Below are 18,864 nucleotides of genomic sequence, written 5' to 3'. Positions count from 1 at the left end.
TTACCATACTTCCAGAAGCTTCTCATTAATTGAGAAATTTTTTGGAAGCAGCTGACATTATTCCATTTTGCACATGTGGAAACTGAAACACAGAGAACGTAATTTGACTTCCCAGGGTCCCTCACTCGCTACTAAGAGAAGACTGATAACGGTAAACCTCCGATTGTCTCTTAGTTCTCGGCTTCTTCAGTTAGGCCTTCCTGCCTCCTTTCTAAGACTAGGAAGTTTGGAGTGGAAGGGAAATGTGGAAATAAAGGCAGAGCAAAGCAGTCCCCGGGGATGTCAAGGTGAAACTGAAATGCAGAAGGCCACAGGGGTGCCACAGTTGAATTACTGAGACGCTAGCCTATTAGGGAAATGACTGCAGAGGTATCAGGCTTCTGAGACGGGTCACTGTATGCATGATGGCTTCTAGCCACAGCCCCACCACCTCACAGACCCAAGGCCTGGGGGCGCCAAGCCTACCACAGTAGGTTTATCTCATTCCATTTCTTGATTACATTTTATCTGAGGCTAAGAAGAAGATAATAGCTTAAAAAGTGAAATGGCTAAACTAGCCTTTAGTAGGATTTTCATTTTTTCCTTTTATTAAATTCATTCAGACTAAGCTCAGAGTGCGTAGTTACTTAGAGTAAATATCATCATGAAACCTAATTTTTGTCTTGTTTTTTCCCCCCTAAATTCCACCTACACCCTAGGAAATGCTATTGTAATAGTAGCGCTTTCATAGCTAAAGGATTCTTCGGGTCGGTACTTGTATACTTACTGTTAACCAGATTGCAGGTCACCTGGGAAGCAGAGGTTTTATGTTACCCAGTCTTATATTTTACTCTCTGCTTCCCTTTTTTTTTTTTTTTTCTCCTGTAAAATTAAAAGTTTCCCCGTGTCCCCAAGGACCATTGGAGGAAGCTGACTCAATCTGAGCAGATTGATAGTTTGAGTATATCTTGAAGTTTGTAGAAAACTGGAACTGTGTTGGTGAAAGAAGTGAATGGCTTACCGCTGTAGCCACCCTATGTGTAAAGTAATGTACTCATTTTATAGACATTTACACACAACTTCAACATGTTCGACTACAAGAAAATGATTTTATATACATATATTATTTATATGCACTATATTATTTGTATGTTAATTTTTTTCAGATATTAAGGAACGATTCACAAATTATGTGCTTTTGCTAATCGTGTGTCTAAGAAACATGGAGCAGTTTTCTTGGAATCCAGGTCAGTAACTCTTTTAACACATACAGTGCCTTCAAATTTTACTCTTGAACCAAAATCCTTCGCTTCCGTGGGATAGAGGGAGCATTGCAGAAAAGTTCAGAACCTTGAGCTGCTCTACTCTGGGTTCCAGGAGGATGGACTGGGTGTGGTCTCGGGAGTGGTGGGAGCCAGACCACGAGCTCTGGTCTTTGACCCCGTTGTTTCCCATGAACCATACAGCATCTCTGTAGAGCTGCACACCCAGTGGGACTGATCACCGCAGCTTCCAAGCCGCTTTGCTGATTTATGTAGCTGTAGCGTGCTGTGGTATCTAAATAGAGCTTCATCATTTTAGGGGTCCACCAGAACCTTTGCTCTTCCCCACCATCTGTCTCTGACTCATCCACTGCCTCTGAGGTAGCATTTTGAAGAAAGACAAAGTGTCAAGCAGTGAGCTTTGTTGCGTACACACCTCTGGATCAAGGCTGACGGGGAGGTGTTGAGGCTCTGTGAGTCTGCCTCATTCTGAGCTAGCAGACAGGCACTGAGGGTACAGTGCGAGCTGGGCACTGTGGCACAGGCGGGAAGGACTGAGAGGGGTGCTCACGGAGCAACAGAGGAAATCGGTAATGATAACACGGTCTGCTGGTGCTGATGCGCGCTTGGTGGGAAGCGAGCAGGTAATTTAGAGTTTGTCTGAGTTTTGCACAGCCTCATTCATGTTTTTCAGTACCGTGCGTGTGATGGCCATTTAATAACTTCTTATGAATTTATTTTGATTCAGCGGTAGCTTTCAGGTATGTGTGAAAAATCAGAAACAGATGTAGAATGAGATGTTTGATCTTGGAAATGTATTCCCAGAGAAGTGTTTTTCTTGTAGAACCCATAAAATCAAATGGCATGTCCTACAGTGGCTTGAGTTCTCATCTGAGTAGATCAAAGGCTGAATAGATCCAAAGGCTGCTTGACTTGTGGCGGCGAAGCGCCTCCTCCACACGCGGGCCTCCAGTGTCCGTAGCTGGATTCTTGGTCTAGAATGCAGTCAGCTATGGAACGTCCCTGAGAGGCGGGGAAGGGCCGTGTGCGGCTGGTCCCAGCAGCGCCCCGTGGGCTCGGCCGTCCTGAAGCCGGGGTGTTGTGCCAGAGGACAACAGTGACCTCTAAGCCAGCTGACAACCGCGTGTTTGAAGTCGTGCTCTCATTTGTACTTGACTGTCAACACATTATCTTCAGCTTTCTTTATCCCTGCTGGGGCAAAGAGTATGATAAGGGGAAACACTTCTGTGTTGGTAAATTCATCGTTCTTTCACTCTTTCTTTTTTTCTTCTTTAATCTTTTAAGCCAAAATACCCCTAATGGAAGCTTGCCGTAAGCTCCCAAGATAATGAATACATAAAAATAGTACTAGGTTTTTGTATGCTGGGCCCATTGCTCTGCACTGTACATCATTATCTCATTCATTCTCTCGTGGTAGAGGGTAGATACTTTTATTTTGTAGATGAGGACACTGGAACTTAGGTCCTTGTCGCCTAGCCAGTTAGTGGCACAGTTCATTGTTGAGAGGTTCCCTGATTGCTGGACCTCATCATGGCATCAGAGCTGCTACACCTGCCTGCCACACCTCCTCTGCCCTGTGGGCAGGTGTGGCCCCAGCTGTGCTCTCTCCACCCCACCTTCCAGCTGCCCACCTCCTGAACTGCCACAGGTCCCTGTCAACCTTTCTAACCTTTCTCTTGCTCTGTCCCACTCTTAGATTCTTCCTCAAGGTCTCAGGTGGTTATCTGTTCACATTTTTTATCAGGCGCTTGGTACTGAATTGACATTGTCATAAATTTGGTAAAGGTGAGCACGTTTGACAAGTGACATCTCTCTGACAGTGAAATAAAGATGCATCAGTATCTTTAAGTCATGGCGATCAAGGAGGAAAAACATGGTTCATTTGACTTCAGCCCTTTGACTTGACTTTCCCATCATGTTGAGGCAGAGAGCGGAAGGCTTTTCTGAGGAACTTGGTTCATTAGTCATCCCACCCGTGGTTCCCCTGCTGGGCCAGGGCGGAAGTCGGGGCTCCGCTCGGCACTGTCCCCCCTCAAGCAGAGCTCGGCACAGAGAAGGCCCCGAATAAAACTTGTTGAATGATGTATCCTTTAACTTGATGAAATGTGGCTCTTGTGATAATTCATTGAATGCTGGTTCTCTCTCTGTTATCACTTGTTGACAGTGTTACCGTTTTTGCCCTGTGGAGATTGATGATTTCTCTTGTAGCCTGTGATGGGTATTATGGATTCTGTTCATATTAAGAGATTTAATTGTCTCTTTTTTCCCCCTACTTTATAGATCATCTCTGGGTATTGTTTCCAGATGTCTGTATGGTGATTGCATCAGAAATTGCTGTGGATATTGTAAAACATGCCTTTATCACAAAATTCAATGACATTACTGCAGATGTATGTATTTTAAAAAGCAATTTAATGTTTGATGTTGACTTTTATGCTTAATATTATGAAAAGTTGTAGAGTAATATGTTTAAGTTTGCTGCATTTGTAAAGATAATGGAAGAGTACGACGGCTTTAAAGTTAAAATTGTAGGAGTTCCCAACATGGCGCAGTGGTTAACGAATCTGATTAGGAACCATGAGGTTGAGGGTTGGATCTCTGGCCTTGCTCAGTGGGTTAAGGATCCGGCGTTGCCGTGAGCTGTGGTGTAGGTTGCAGACACGGCTCAGATCCCGAGTTGCTGTGGCTCTGGCGTGGCCTGAGACTACAGCTCCGATTCGACCCCTAGCCTGGGAACCTCCATATGCCGTGGGAGCGGCCCTAGAAAAGGCAAAAAGACCAAAAAAAATAAATAAATAAAATAAAGTTGTAATTTTAAATTCCTAAAAATTATTACACCGCTGAAAGTACATTGTTTCAGCATTAAGCAGTTCTGGTTCCATGCATTTGGATGGAGGTATGACGGGCTAGTAGTTGAGATCAGGGTGTTGCTGACCCAAAATCATTGTAATCAATTACTTTAAAAACAATTGCATTGTTTCTACTCAGAACATTAGACTATCAAAATGTGTCTCTCTGGCTAGATTTTTAAATATTTTATGTTTAAAAATTATTTTTTTTCTGTAGCATATGAATAGGTTTCTGATAAGTTCTAGAAGACAAGAGCCTTATATTTTTCTGGTGACAGTATTTGCTGGAACTTTGAGGGATTTGTTGGATATTATAACCAGGTATTCTGTAGGATTTCCAGAAATAGAATTGTGGCTCCAGGCTTACTGTAAATAAACAAGACATAGGCAAGTTTTCTAGTGCATTCCTTGTTCCTGCCTCAGGCTCAAAATGACTAGTAAATCACCAGTTATCTAGATTTTATTTGGGTTGTGCTTTGTCTTACTCTGATGTTTGTTGTTTTATTTCAAAAGGCAAAGATTTAAAATGTTAGTCGCAACTGCTACAGTGTGATTTGATTATGGGTTTTGGAATGTTTTAATATATTTGGATAAAATACGATTTTATATTTTTGCAAAGCACTGATAAAGTAATTTCACCCTTTATTCTCTTGGTTTCCTCAATACAGGAATTCCTTTCATGCAATCATTTTCTCAGCAACTGAAGTCAAAATTAATAGGCTTGATTAAATACTTAGTTTAGTTTTTAGATAGAAATGACCGTTTATAGATGCCCTCAAAACTACTATATTCTTTTTTTTTTTTTTTTTTTGTCTTTTGTCTTTTAAGGGCTGCACCCCCAGCATATGGAGGTTCCCAGGCCAGGAGTCTAACCAGAGCTGTAGCTGCCGGCCTACACCACAGCCACAGCAACACCAGATCCAAGCCACGTCTGTTACCTGAGCGAGGCCAGGGATCGAACCTGAAACCTCATGGTTCCTAGTCGGATTCATTTCTGCTGCGCCACAATGTGAACTCCCAAAACTCCTATATTCTTGAGCTCAACTTTATATCATGCTAGCATCCATTTTTCCAAGAAGGCATTATTATCATTTGATATGCAGTAGTAATAATTTTTAACTGTTTATTTAAGATTTCAGAATTATTTTATATGTATTACACTACTTAACTAGCCACTCTTCCCAGAATTCTAAACTCCCAGGATCATAATCACTGAATAACCCAAAAGGCCTGTACATAACCAGTTGGGGAATTGAGGCTGGGTTTTACCCTTATTGTAGGAAAACAAGTAGAGAAAAACTGCCCAGATGTCATATTGCTTGGTTATTAGCACCTTCTTCCTGGTTAGTTACTGAACATTTCATCTACAGAGTAAATCTGAGCACATTGTGTATTTGCACTGTATTACTTAATGTTTCATTCTTACTTGTCTTTAGGTCTACAGTGAATACAGAGCCAGCCTTGCTTTTGACCTTGTTAGCAGTCGACAGAAAAATGTGAGCATTCTATCAAAGACATAGTCTAAAATTAACTGAACTGTGGTTTAATTCATCAAGGAATATTGATTAAGGGAAAGCTGCATAAACTTAAACTTCCAGAGTTCCCGTCGTGGCTCAGTGGTAATGAACCCGACTAGGATCCTTGAGGATGTGGGTTTGATCCCTGACCTCACTCAGTGGGTTAAGGATCTGGCATGGCCGTAAGCTGCGGTGTAGGTCGCAGGCGCAGCTCAGATCCCACGTGGCACAGGCCGGCAGCTGTAGCTCTGATTCGACCCCTAGCCTGGGAACCTCCATATGCCGCGAGTGCAGCCTTAAAAAGCAAAAAAAAAAAAAGAAAACCTTTTCTGCTGATCTCTGTTTTCTGCACTAAATGTTCTGCACTAAATGTTCACAATAATGAAATTAATGTTAACACTTAATATTAAAAAGGAAAAGATTTTGGCATCATTGTAGCCGTTATGCAACTTTGTATTTTAATCTTCCTGTGAACACTTAGATTTCCACATCAGTTTTCTTGCTAAGTTACTTAACAGGGGCTAGACTCTGGTCTTGCTGCTAGCCTCACCTCTTTAGAACATTGGCTGGTGATGAGCGAGTAGTACTCTTTATTGCTGTTTAAATGCCATAAATCCTTTTCTCCCCCTGTCTAGGCATATACTGATTACAGTGACTCCGTGGCACGGAGGATGGGGTTTATTCCTCTCCCACTAGCTGTTTTAGTAAGTCCATACCTTTCCTTTCCTTTTGTATGGTGAGTTAACTGTTATTACAGGATATTAATGTGTGGATTATCATTACATTTGTTTCAGAAAGACTTGATATAAAAATTAAAGGTAAATGACTTGGGGGAAACTTAGGGGGAAATTTTGTTTAAATTAATAGTATTTTCCTTTTGCATTTGGATCCATCCAATAGAGGGTTCTGAGAGAGACAAAGAACAGAGCAGGAGTGAGGGCAGTGCCCGCTAAACGCTTCTAGCCCTGGTAGGCAAACACGTACCAAGATGAATTCATTTGTGTTTCACAGAACAATTTTCTACTTTAAAGATCAGCTGGTTTACATTTCTGTTAGGTACAAGTAAATGACACGCCATTCGTGAACTAGGCATAGCGTCTGACTTAAAGTCACCCGTGGACCGTGGCGTTAGCCCCAGGCATCCTAGATTTGCCTAAAGAATCCAAATATGCTTACAAGCAGCCCCATTCAGATAAGATCCAACAAATCTAGAACCGCTTTCTTAGATTTAGACAAAGGCCAAAGGTATGTGCCTGAAGTGTTAAAATCAGCATGGAGAATTCTTTATTTAAAGATTAACTAAGACTCTGTGGCTGTATCTTTTGTTGATGTGTTTTGTTGTTTTGGTTTCTTTCTGGCTAGCTCATCAGAGTTGTAACAAGTTCAATTAAAGTGCAAGGAATCCTGTCTTATGCCTGTGTCATACTCTTCTATTTTGGGTAAGATTATTCTTGATTTCACTTATATAGTGAAGTGTAAATGCAAGATATAATGGAAGTTAAGAGCAACCAAATTGTGTTGGTCCCATCCCAGCTGTCCTGGACATGATAGCTTGTATCTCCAAATGTATTTGTGACTCAGATTCCTACTAAATAAGCTATTTAATAGTGGTAATAATGGTACTTTAGATTTTATTTTAATCTCTTAGTGAAATTATTTACCAAAAGCCCTTTTTGCTTAGGACTTAAATTTCATCCATATTTTCTAATAAAATCCGCCATCGCAGTCAGACATTGTTCTGTGTTTTAAAACAATCTGTCTCTACTTTGTTTACTACATTAAGTACTTAGTGTGCTCTGGTCTATATCACATAAGCCCCAAGGTAATGCAGAAGTGTATCCTTTCTTTGCCTTTAACTGGCTGAACTTTTATTTGCAACTTAATTGGTCTTATGCAGCTCATAACTGGTTGAGAAAGACAAATGGTAATAAATGAACAACCAAAAGACTTATTTTATTTTTTTATTTTTTTTTGCTTTTTAGGGCTGCACCTGCGACACATAGAGGTTCCCAGGCTAGGGGTTGAATTGGAGTTGTAGCCTCCGGCCTACCCCACAGCCACAGCAGTGTGGAATCCGAGCCACGTCTGTGACCTTCACCATGGCTCACAGCAACGCCCGATCCCCTAACCCAGGGAGCACGGCCAGGGATTGAACCCGCATCATCCTCGTGGACACTTGTCAGGCGCGTCACCCCTGAGCCACGATGGGAACTTCCTTAACCAGAAACATTTTAATAGAAGCAAAATATTAGAAATAACCTAAATGACTGGAAACAAAGGGCTCTGGGGGGCTTTGCTCTGTGATAACCAATGTAGGGAAGCACTGTCAGGCCATTGGGGACCCAGTGGAGTCGGGGAATGTTCGTGGTGTATCGTCATGGGCACCAACAATGGTGATAAAATAACACACCCAGGACCACACAGGTCTGAGCAGCAGAATCAGGATTAGAACTCAAGCACTTGGCCTCCAGAGTCTCTGCTCCGGCCCTGAACCCCAATCCCTCCTGCTTCTAAAGACACCCCATTTCTGGACAGCAGAAAGTACAAAGAGATGGACATTCAGAGCAAAAATGACTGAAAGATAATATACCAAATGCCACAGCATTAAACAGTTTAGTACCAGGCAGACTTCTAGGTATAATTTCCTCTTATATAATGAGAACTAAGAGGTTTTCAGGAAATTTCCCTGTGGTGAAGAAGCCTCTGGAAACCCAGGCTTTGCATACCAGCCGTCCTTTTTCCCATGCCCCTGCCCCAGCCCCACCCCCGGCCTTCTCAGCAGCAGCGGTAGTGGCAGGTGTTCACCTGACCGAAGTGGCTGCCGACAGCGGTTGGTTGTTTCTTTCCGGTTTTAGGTTGATATCCCTGAAAATTCTTAACAGCATTGTCCTGTTGGGAAAATCATGCCAATATGTGAAGGAAGCCAAAATGGAAGAAAAGTTGTTTAACCCACCCCCAGCCAGCGCTCCCGGCAAACCGTCCAGTAAATCACAGAGTAAGAGTAAATCCTCTCAAGGTAAGTTTGGTTCTTTTTTTATTACTTCTGTGAATTGTTACCTAAAGAATTAATTGTCTGAGCTCTACACAGTAAAAAAATCACTGTTCAGCCAACACTTAGCAACACCTCAGGATGTGATTTCACTTGGCTTAGGTGCTGACTTTTTAAGTGTCTGTACTGTAGATCTCTTACACAGATGCCACTCATGCGGTGCCCCGAGCTTTTTCGTTGTTTCCATCACTGACAGGTGCGGGGATACAGCCGTGGGGAAGAGGCAGAGCTGGGAGGACGAGTGAGGGGTGTGCTGTGTGGCAGGTGGCGACAGGTGCTGTAGAGAAGGCTGGAGTGGGGTCAGGAGAGGGATGTGTGATAGGAGTTGGGGGCCCTCCCGAGCCTGCCCTGTGTACGGAGACCCAAGGCAGGAACGTGCTTGGCATGTGGGGCGGCCAGCGAGGCTGGAGTGACCTGATCCCAGGGGAGGGGGACAGGAGGAGGGGTCAGAAAGGGCTCCTGTGAGGGAAGAGGTCATTGCCCGGCTTGGAGCAGAAGAGTGATGCAACCCAGCATTTCAAAAGAATTATTTTCAGTCTTTGTGGAAAAAAGACTCTAAAGGGTGAGCGTGAGGCAGAGGCCAGCGGGGAGGCTGCCTGGCTCAGAGCCCTGGTCCGTGCGTGAGCAGGGCCGCTGACGGAGGGCTCTGGGTACCAGAGCCCAGGTCCGTGTGTGAGAGGGCTGCTGACGGGCTCTGGCAGATGGAGAAAAGCAGAGCGTTGGCACACGGCGTTGTGCAGTGGGAGAAAGAGGAGCCAGGGACGATTCCAGCGTTTCTGCCCTGGAAGATTTGCCGGGGGCAGAGGGGGGTTAATTTTTGTCGTTAGGTGGCAATTCCTTATTCACATGAGCATTTATTCCTATGACTTTTAGTTTAAATGTTTTATTTTGCGATGTCTGTGTCAGGTAATAAATGAGATGCTGGCGATACAAAGGTAAAGAGAGAAATCATACTTCCAGGGCCTCATAGACCGATGGGGTTAATCCAGAAAGATGAGTGAGTTATGGACGGGCGTGGAGGGGGCAGGAGACGGTCCATTCCTCGAGGCGGTGATGCCTGAACTAAATCTTGAGGCTGAGAAGACGTGGGCACCCGTGGAGATGGGTAGAGGCCCTTAGGAAAGGGACCAGCCTGAGCTACATCCTGGAGGCCAAAAAGGAAGAGAACTAGTGGGTGAATATTCCAGGCGTAGGGTTTGCTCTGGAAGGGGCAGGAGATGAGACGGGAGCTGGGCCGGAGGCCAGTCTGGAGAGAGGACTATGCCCATCGTGCGTCCTTTAGAGGTTGCTAAAGTATAGTACAGACCTTAGATAATCACTGGAAGTACGTTTTTAATTATGAAGAGCACATAAGTACCGTCTGTAACATGGGGTCGCATTTGTTTCAGCTGCTGGGTCGTTCACAGTGGGTCTGTATGTGTCCTGTTAGGTGAGGCTCCTTCAGCAGTAACAAACCAATCACCCTCAGTCTTGTTTTCACAAAGCCCCGTCTGAAGCGGGGATACAGCCCGTAAGCATGTACTGCAGTTCAAGGTCCCTGGATCCAGAGCCCTGCAGTAAGAAGTGCGTTTCGGGCGCGTGTCTGTGGTCTCAGTGGATGTTTGGGGATCAGGAAACCACAGGCCAGAGACCATTCGGGAAGGTACTACAAGTCAGGCAGCTCAGGCCCAAACTGAGGGAGAAAAGAGAGGCTGGCTGGCAGGGCAGCGGGGAGGATGGCATGTTCTGGAAGAAGCCAGGACAGCGGCAGGGAGGGCAGGGGGTGAGGTGACCCCAAGGTGAACGTGGTCATTGTCGCCATCACGGCGGTGGCTTTCGCAGGTATGGTTTTGGGGTTTGGGGTGTGTCACGTTTGCCTCAGTGAAGCTGCTCTTCTTCGGACTCAGTGCATGAGTCAGAGCGTGATGCATCAGGCCCCCAGACAGCTGTTCCTCAGGCCAGGCCCAGAATGAAGGCTTGGGGGTTGGTTGGTTGGTTTTTGCCTCCGGTTTGGGTTTCCTGGAGGTGAAACACGGACCAGGTCTAGCTAATGCGCCTACACGTAGAGGGGGAATGGAGTCTCGTCTCCTTGGCCCCGCTGTCCTGAGTTGAGGAGTCTGTTCATTTTTCAGGGCTGGCGGCAGTCCTCTTAGGGCTTGGCCGTGTAAGAGGGGGATCAGGATGTAGGAGTTCTGATCTTTCAGTAGTCAGAGAGCGGTGTTATTTGCGTGACCTGATCCAATTAATAACTTCAATATAAAAGTTCTTTTTTTAAATTTTTTAGGTCTGCACCTGTGGCATATGAAAGTTCCTAGGCTAGGAGTCAGATTGGAGCTGCACCTGCAGGCCTACACCACAGCCACAGCAACACCGGATCCCAACTGCATCTGCAGCCTACAGGGCAGCTTGTGGCAATGCCGAATTCCTTAACCCACTGAGCGAGGCCAGGGATTGAGCCCGCATCCTCTTGGATGCTACTCAGGTTCTTAACCCACTGAGCTACAATGGGAACTCTCCTAAAATTTTAGATGGGCAAACAGAAATGGTGTAGCCTCTGAGTTTCATTATCAGCCGTGGTGCTTATACAGCAGGCTATTTGGCTATCATTTGCTTTATCCAAAAGCATGGATAATGGCACTTTTCAGTACCACTAAATCGGTACGCTTGTATTCATTCTGAGTTGTGGGGGGCAAATCCTTTTCTAATGAAATGAATCTGTTTTTCCACAGAAGAAAGCCTGTCTGCTTCCGTCACCAGCCAGCCAAGTCATCAAAAGGAAAACGTCTTACCTCTGCTTGTGACAAGCACCTCTGATCAGTTTCTGACAACTCCAGATGGTGATGAGAAGGACGTAACACAGGAAAACTCTGAGTTAAAACACAGATCCTCAAAGAAAGATTTGTTAGAAATAGACAGGTTCACAATTTGTGGAAACCGAATTGACTGAGTTCTATGGCTCCGTGTGCCAAAGACGCAGAGTCCCGGGCGGCAGGTGCTACGCTACCAGGGCGGACAGACGCTGAAAATGGCACTTAAATATTTATTTAAAGACTTAAATTATTAATGGAAAGCAAATTTTAGTGTCCTTCTGCTAGCGATGTGGTCTGGCTGAAGGTCAGGTCCTGTGAGTCCACCAGCCGGGACCTCCAGTCTTGACTCTCGGGAAAACCTGATGGATTCGGAAGAGTTCCTCCCACTGGCCACGCCGCAGAGTCGCTGTGGGCGCGCCGGGAGCACCACCACCATCACTGGGCTTTGTCAGTCTGCTTCCAGAACGTGGGATTCTGCCGTGAGTCCTCTTAAGCATAAGGATCCACCTGGGAAACTGTGAAGCTCTTACCACGACGCTCCCTTTCCAGCCTCATTCTGTTCCCACAGTTTTCAAACGCCACTTCATCTGCCAAAGCATTAAAAAAAACAATTAAGTCAAAATAAATGTTCTTACCACCAGAATAATCTTTGAAGATGTATCTGAATTAATCAGAATAAAAGGCTACCTTAAAAAAGACATGATGAACAGTAGCATTTTATAGGAAAAAAAAAACCTAAGCCAGTTTATTTAAAAAATATTAATTAATGAAGGTTATGCGTCACTGAGAAAACGTTTCATATTTTTCAGTTCACTCTTTACGGCAAAACATGAGCTGTGTGTTGTTTAATTGCAGTGGGTAAGATAGAAATCCCCGTACAGAAAAGCACTTTTTATACTGAAAAAGCAGAGCAGTGTTATCTTTTCGTTAACTGGTTTCACTTTAAAACTAGTGGCTTCACAAATTGCTACCGTTAAAAGGATTTGGTGTTGAACGGGCTTAAAGAAATGTCAACGCACAAAATTCAGAAGTGTCGACTTGAACTGGGTTTTCCAAGTAACAGTCTTAAGTCAATGTTCCAAGTGGCTGGGGCATCGTCTTGCTTGGGCTTACAGAATGCACTAATCTCTGTCTGTCTGTCTGTCTGTCTGCCTGCCGGCGCCTGGGGCGGGTGTCTCTGTTGTGTGGAAGGGGGTCTGTGTGGGGCGTGTGGCTGGTGGGGGGGTGGGGGGGGTGCCTCCGGGGAAAGGAAACGGGCCTTGGGAGCGTGTGGGTGACTGTCAGGGTGTGGGCAGGTGTTCGTGTATGGATGTTGGGAATAGCAGCCAAAAGGTGCTTTTGGTTTTGTTTGAGATCAGGATTCCATTTCTGCTGAATTTCTGGTTTGTAGCCTGCACCACAGGACAGGTGATTCTCCACCACGTTTTATCTTGAGAAACCTTTCTGCATTTTTATACAAATTTTACAGCCTCTCATTTCAAAATGTCCAGATGTTACTGTTGACTCTTACTTCCGTTGTTGTTTTCATTGTCAAGTTCAGCTCTAGTGCTGATAATTTCCAGCATGTGATATGCCGAAGGTACATTTTGGGTGATTTGTCTATATCCCGGGTGAAATGTATAGCGAGCATAATGCTTTGGCCTGTTCTCCTGAAAACAAAAGTGAATTTTAATGTTTTGCATTAAAGCTAAAGAAATCGGAAGTGTCATGTTCACATAGGGGGAAAGAGGAAATTGTACAAAATGCCTTTGTGAAACCAGGAAGTAGTTTAAGTTAAAAAAGAAAGACCTAAATTGTTTTGTGTGTGTTTCAATGAAGCCCCATTTAGAATCATTCTTTTTTCCATCTTTACCACTTTAAGGAACAGTGTCCACAATGAATGGGAATCGTTTGGGGAAAACTTTGCCAAACATAGCCCTGATCCGAGCAAGAATATGATTTGGGTCTATCTTTCAGTTCAGCTTGAATTGCTCTGTTATTGTGCTGTCATTTTTGGAAGATCTCTCTCTCTTTTTTTTTTTTTTTTTTTTTTTTTTTGCAGAATGCATTGGGAGTTTGGAATGATGTTCATTTCTTCTGTTAAAGTGGCATTCAGTACTAATTTTTTAAGTGCATCTTGTGTGAAACTCAATAAATTCAATTTTATAATCTTTTTTAAAAAGATCACTGAATTTATTTTAATAGTGTTTACTGCTATATTTGGTGGAGTGAATTTCCCACTTCATAATAAGAGTTTATTTCCAATACCAAGAGACAGGACTGTGGTGGTGTGGTCACTACTACCGGTGGGATTCGATCCCAGCCCCGGAACTTCCACATGCCAAGGGTTCAGCCAAAGGGAAAAAAAAGGTAATGCATCTAGGAGTTCCTCTCGTGGCTCAGCAGGTTGAGAACATGACATAGCATCCGTGAGGATGAGGGTTCAACCCTGGCCTCACTCGGTGGGTTAAGGATCTGGTGTTGCACAAGCTGGGCTGTAGGTTGCAGACGCAGCTTGGATCTGGTGTTGCCATGGCTGTGATGTAGGCCAGCAGCTACATCAGGACCATTCGGTCCCTAACTCAGGAACTTCCATATGCTGCACGTGCAACCGTAAAAAGAAAACAATGATTACCTAAAACTCGGTTTGCCAGTGATAGGGTTCTGTACGGACCTCGCTGTGCTGGCCATCAGTGCGGGATGCCTCCTAGCCCAGATTAGTGGTCCTCAAAGGCTGGTGCTAAGCAGCATCCCATCACCTGAGGACATCTTAGAAATCCAGAGCCTTGGCCCCTGCCCATCTCTGCTGAATTGGAAACCGGGAGTGGGGCCTGACAGACTGTTGTCACAGCCCTCCAGGTGACTGGTGTGTGTTCACGTCAGAATCCCCGACCTAGGGCCATCCCTGAGTAGGATCCAGACCTCGGAATTAGGGGGTCAAAGACAACTCCAGCTGCTCTTCCCAAAGTAAATACTGAAGAGACTGAAATAGAATTGAGGGCCAAGGGTGTTTCACATATGCCTACATTTTATTAAAGTGACATTTGACAGATGTTGCTTGCTCAAGCGGGTGGGGGGGGCCGGGGGGGAGACTAGATGAGATGGAGCAGGGTTAGAACCAGGGGCTTTCAGAGCTTCCTCCAGCCTCGGTGCTCCACCTACTGCACCTTCGAGGCTCTGCCCCCATCAGCAGTAGAGCCTTTCAGAGGATCACACAGAAGTCACAGAGCCCTGGTCAAGGTAGCACATGACACTTCAAAGTTTTAATCACCAGGCAAGCAGGGCCTTTCACTGGGCAGCTTAGATTCCAGCCGAGAAACCAGATCATCACGTTGGGAAGAGCTGAGTAGTGCTGGAGGGTTACAGGTGCCATAGAGAAAACAAGCTAATGCGAGAGGGACCTGATGCTTTCTTGAAACTGATGGTCAGGGAAGCCCTCTAAAAGGTGACACGTGAGCTGTGACCTGAGCTAGAAGGAACTTGGGTCAGGCAGAGACCGGCACGTTCAAAGCTGCTGAGGTGAGAGTGAGCAGAGTGTATTCTACCAGCAGAAAGAAGTCAGCAGGGCTGGGGGACGTGCAGTGGGGCAGGTTGCAGCTTCAAATGCAGCAAGAGGTGGGTTGCGGGCTGCGGGCGGGGTACATGGCTCATCCAAACCCAGGGACTAAAAGGAATTAAGACACTCCTGGTCTCAGGGCCAGGCAAAGAGTTAGGATACTGCTTTTTCCTGCTGTGTGAAGAATGGGTTGCAGGACAGCGGGCATGGAATCCGGACACCAGCGAGGGGGCTGCTTTCACGGAGTCAGCCTGGCTGGGGAAGGTCTGAGTCAGGCTGGGGCAGGGCCAGGAGCCCCGCCGGCCCATCAGGCTCCCCCTGCACCTCGGGAGGGCAAAGCAGCAGCACCTCTGCAGGCCACTTTAAACCTCCAGTGGCCACACAGACACGGAAGAGAGAATTCAGTCTAGACTTGATCCTTTTGTTTCTTCAACGCTGACACCGCAGAGCAGGCACATCGATCTCTGGCTGATTTTCTGTTTCTCACTGGATGGTGGTTGTGATGAGCTGCCTCCCCATCTGTTGTCCTTCCGAAAGGACTCCCCCAGGCAGGCCGGCATCCGGCCGCTGGCCCAGGATGGAAACCACATTCGAGTAAGGGAAATGGGAGGAAGCGCCAAGAGCCCACGCTGAGGAGCAGGAAACTGCGCTGGCCGGCCCCCCACTGTCAGGGTCGGGCTGAGAACGGGAAGAAGCTGTTGATGGGATAACCAAAAGCCAGGTGGTCCCAGATGCTACTCCTCTTTAATTAGAAAACACAGCAGGAAAGAATATGACTTTTCCTGGCAAATACAATGGATGTAAATGCACCGTCCATTTCTCCTTCAAACATAGCACATTTAAAACGACGGAGTTCCCTTCATGGCTCAGTGGTTAAAGAACCCCACTAGTATCCATGAGGATGTAGGTTCGATCCCTGGCCTCCATCAGTGGGTTAAGGATCTGGTGTTGCTGTGTCTGGCGTAGGCCAGCGACTACAGCTCTGATTCAGCCCCTAGCCCGGGAACTACCATATGCCACGGGTGCGCCCTAAAAAAGAAAAAAGAAAAAAAAAAAAAGATGGAGATCCTAGGAAGATGGAATTTTAGCCTTGAAGAGACTCTAACAGGCATCTAACCCTGTCCCAGGCCAGCTGCTCTTCTCCTGTATCCCAACGTCATCTAGCTTGGGCTTAACACCAGAGCCGTAGTAGTAATAGGAGCAATAATGGTTTTTCAGAGTTCCCCTTTGGTGCCACAGCAGATTAAGGATCCAGCATTGTCAGTGCAGCCTCTTGGGGTCGCTGCTATGGCGAGAGATTGATCCTTGGTCCAGGAACTTTTCAGCGTGCTGCAGGCACAGCCAAAAAAAGAAAGAAGAAAGAAAGAAAAAACAAAATGATTTTTAAAACAGACACCCCCTGCAAACCATCACACAAGACCCACTGAATTCATACCTCATCTAATCTGCACAGTATGCCTGCAGAGTTCCCATTTTACAGACGTGGAAACTGAGGCCAGCAGGCTCTTCTCAATAGTCACCCAGCTAGGAAGGAACAGGGCCAAGATTTAAAGGCTGGGCCGCCTGACGGCAGAGCTCCAGTCCTTCACACCTGCATGAGAGCCCTTACCAACCAGCACAAGATTTTTTTTTTTCTTAAATCAAGTAGTTTTCTAAAAAAAGCATGAGCAGTTAGGCAGACTTTCCATTCCCCCGATCTCTTTTCAGTTCACATTTTCCAGACTCTCATGTGATTCTAATTCTCCATAGATTGGCTTTGCTGAGTGATATTTTTAGAATGTGGATAATGAATGGATGGTTCTGGTTCTGCTGTTATTGTTGAATCACTTTTTTCCTTCTCAGGAACCACGATAGCCTGAGGTGTAACAACATGGTTTATGTGATGCTTGGCATTTTCCCAAGAGTCTCTACATGGTTTCTCATTCCCCCGGCACTGTGGGTCTCGATATCCATTTACCGACCAGGAAGCCAAAACCCTGGTTTTCCAAGAGTTTGGGTGCCAGGATCTCGGAGCAGGGCTCCCCACCACAGGTCAGGCATGTGCTTGCTAAACACATGGCATACATGCCAGCATAGCTGTCCCCGTCCCTGTGATTGGGAAAGAGGGTGGGGGACCTCTTTTTGGCTCAAACAATAGCAAATACCCCATATTTTAAATGCTTTTGTTAGTTTCAGTCATCAGGTAATACACATCTGTTATAGAAAAGTCAGCGGTATAAGAAAAAGGAGGAGGAATTAATTCCCTGTGGCACAGTGAGTTAAGGATCCAGCATTGTCACTGCCTCAGCTAGGGTCACTGCTGTGGCACCAGTTCGAACCCTGGCCTGGGAACTTCCACATGCCACAGGTGTGGTCAAAAAAAGAAAAACAGAAGAAAGAAAAAGATGAGAGAGTTCCCATTGCAGTTCAGTGGGTTAAGAACCCAACTAGTATCCATGAGGTTACAGATTCAATCCCTGGCCTCGCTCGGTGGGTCAAAGATCTGGCATTGCTACAAGCTGCAACAAAGGTCACAGACCTGGCTCAGATCTGGTGTTGCTGTGGCTGTGGTGTAGGCCGGCACCTGCAGCTCTGATTCCACCCTGGTGCCCGGGAACTTCCATATGCCACATGTGTAGCCCTAAAAAGAAAAAGAGAAAGAAAAGAAAACAGTGGAGCTGGGGAGAAAAATATCTGTAATTTCTATAATTTTACCATCTAATTTGGTGCATGGTCTTTCAAACTGTTTCTAATAATATACACAAGTATAGGTTTCTAGATGTAAATATAATTTAACGAGACTCTACACACTGGTTTATAACATGCTTCATTTTCTTCACACACAATAGACATTTCTCCATGTCAGTGATTTAAAATACTTTCGCTGGCTGCATAGAATTCCACCGATGGCCAGATCATAATTTGTTTTATCTAGTCCCTTTCGTTGGGCATTTGTCTGATTATCTCCTTGGCACGAATTCCTAGAGCAAGCATTCCTTGGGCAAAGGCTCTAAACAACTATTGTTACGGATGTGAAGTTGGCTTCCAGAAGCACATATGAGCCTGCCCGGAGCCCCACACTCCCACCAGCCCTGGGTTGGGTGGCTGTTCTAATCCCTTGCCAACCTCAGAGGTGTTCTTAAAAGGGTGCCTAGTTTTAAAAGTGTGATTAAAAGAGATCCCATTGTGACTCAGCAGGTTATGAACCCGACTAGTATCCATGAGTATGCGGTTCGATCCCTGGCCTTGCTCAGCGGGTTGGGGATCTGGCATTGCTGTGAGCTGTGGTATAGGTCGCAGATGTAGCTCGGATCCAGTGTTGCTGTGGCTGTGGTGTAGGCCAGCAGCTGTAGCTCTAACTCAACCCCTAGCTGGGAACCTCCATATGCCATGGGTGTGGCCCTAAAAACAAAACAGAAAAAAGAGTGTGGATTAAATATTTTAAATATATTTATTAGATATTTTCCATTTTAGTGGCATGCGTATTCCTATCTCAGGTCTAAAACCACAGCCTCCCCCGTTCTCAGCCTTCAGCCTTGGACAGAGTTATACCTTCCACTTTGCTGGTTCTCCAGCTTGCAGACTGGAGGAGATTAAAGGACTTCTTGGCTTCTGCAAGCATGGGAACCAATTTCTAGCATAAATCTCTTAGGTGTAACTGTGTATCTCCCCTTGGTTCTGTTTCTCTACAGGGCACTAATCCCACCCACGTTAGCTCCGCCCTCATGACCTAAGCGCCTCCCAAAGGGCGCCCCCCCAATTCCATCACACTGGGGGGTAGGATTTTGACATATATTCTTGCTTGTTTGGTTTTTGGCCACCCCCTCGGCATGTTGTAGTTCCTGGATCAGAGATCAAACCCACACCACAGCAGTAACCTGAGC

The 18,864-nt window shown here is 45.6% G+C and overlaps 1 protein-coding gene across 3 annotated transcripts in view; it reads left to right on the top strand.

Annotated features, from left to right (window-relative positions):
* TAPT1 (transmembrane anterior posterior transformation 1) overlaps positions 1–13,627 on the top strand; it is a 50,277-nt gene extending 36,650 nt beyond the window's left edge. For all 3 annotated transcript variants that reach the window (XM_005666539.3, XM_021101030.1, XM_021101031.1), the window contains exons 8-14: positions 1,146–1,226; positions 3,543–3,652; positions 5,548–5,607; positions 6,264–6,332; positions 6,991–7,067; positions 8,484–8,644; positions 11,386–13,627. In XM_005666539.3, coding sequence (XP_005666596.1) covers positions 1,146–1,226; positions 3,543–3,652; positions 5,548–5,607; positions 6,264–6,332; positions 6,991–7,067; positions 8,484–8,644; positions 11,386–11,603 — 776 coding nt within the window. In that variant the 3' untranslated portion in view covers positions 11,604–13,627. The remainder of the gene's footprint in view (positions 1–1,145; positions 1,227–3,542; positions 3,653–5,547; positions 5,608–6,263; positions 6,333–6,990; positions 7,068–8,483; positions 8,645–11,385) is intronic.

The sequence above is a fragment of the Sus scrofa genome, chromosome 8 (genome assembly GCF_000003025.6).
Source record: "Sus scrofa isolate TJ Tabasco breed Duroc chromosome 8, Sscrofa11.1, whole genome shotgun sequence".
In the NCBI taxonomy this organism is placed as follows: domain Eukaryota; kingdom Metazoa; phylum Chordata; class Mammalia; order Artiodactyla; family Suidae; genus Sus; species Sus scrofa.
Note: the sequence above shows the minus strand (reverse complement) of the source record. Positions and strands in the feature narration are given on the sequence as shown.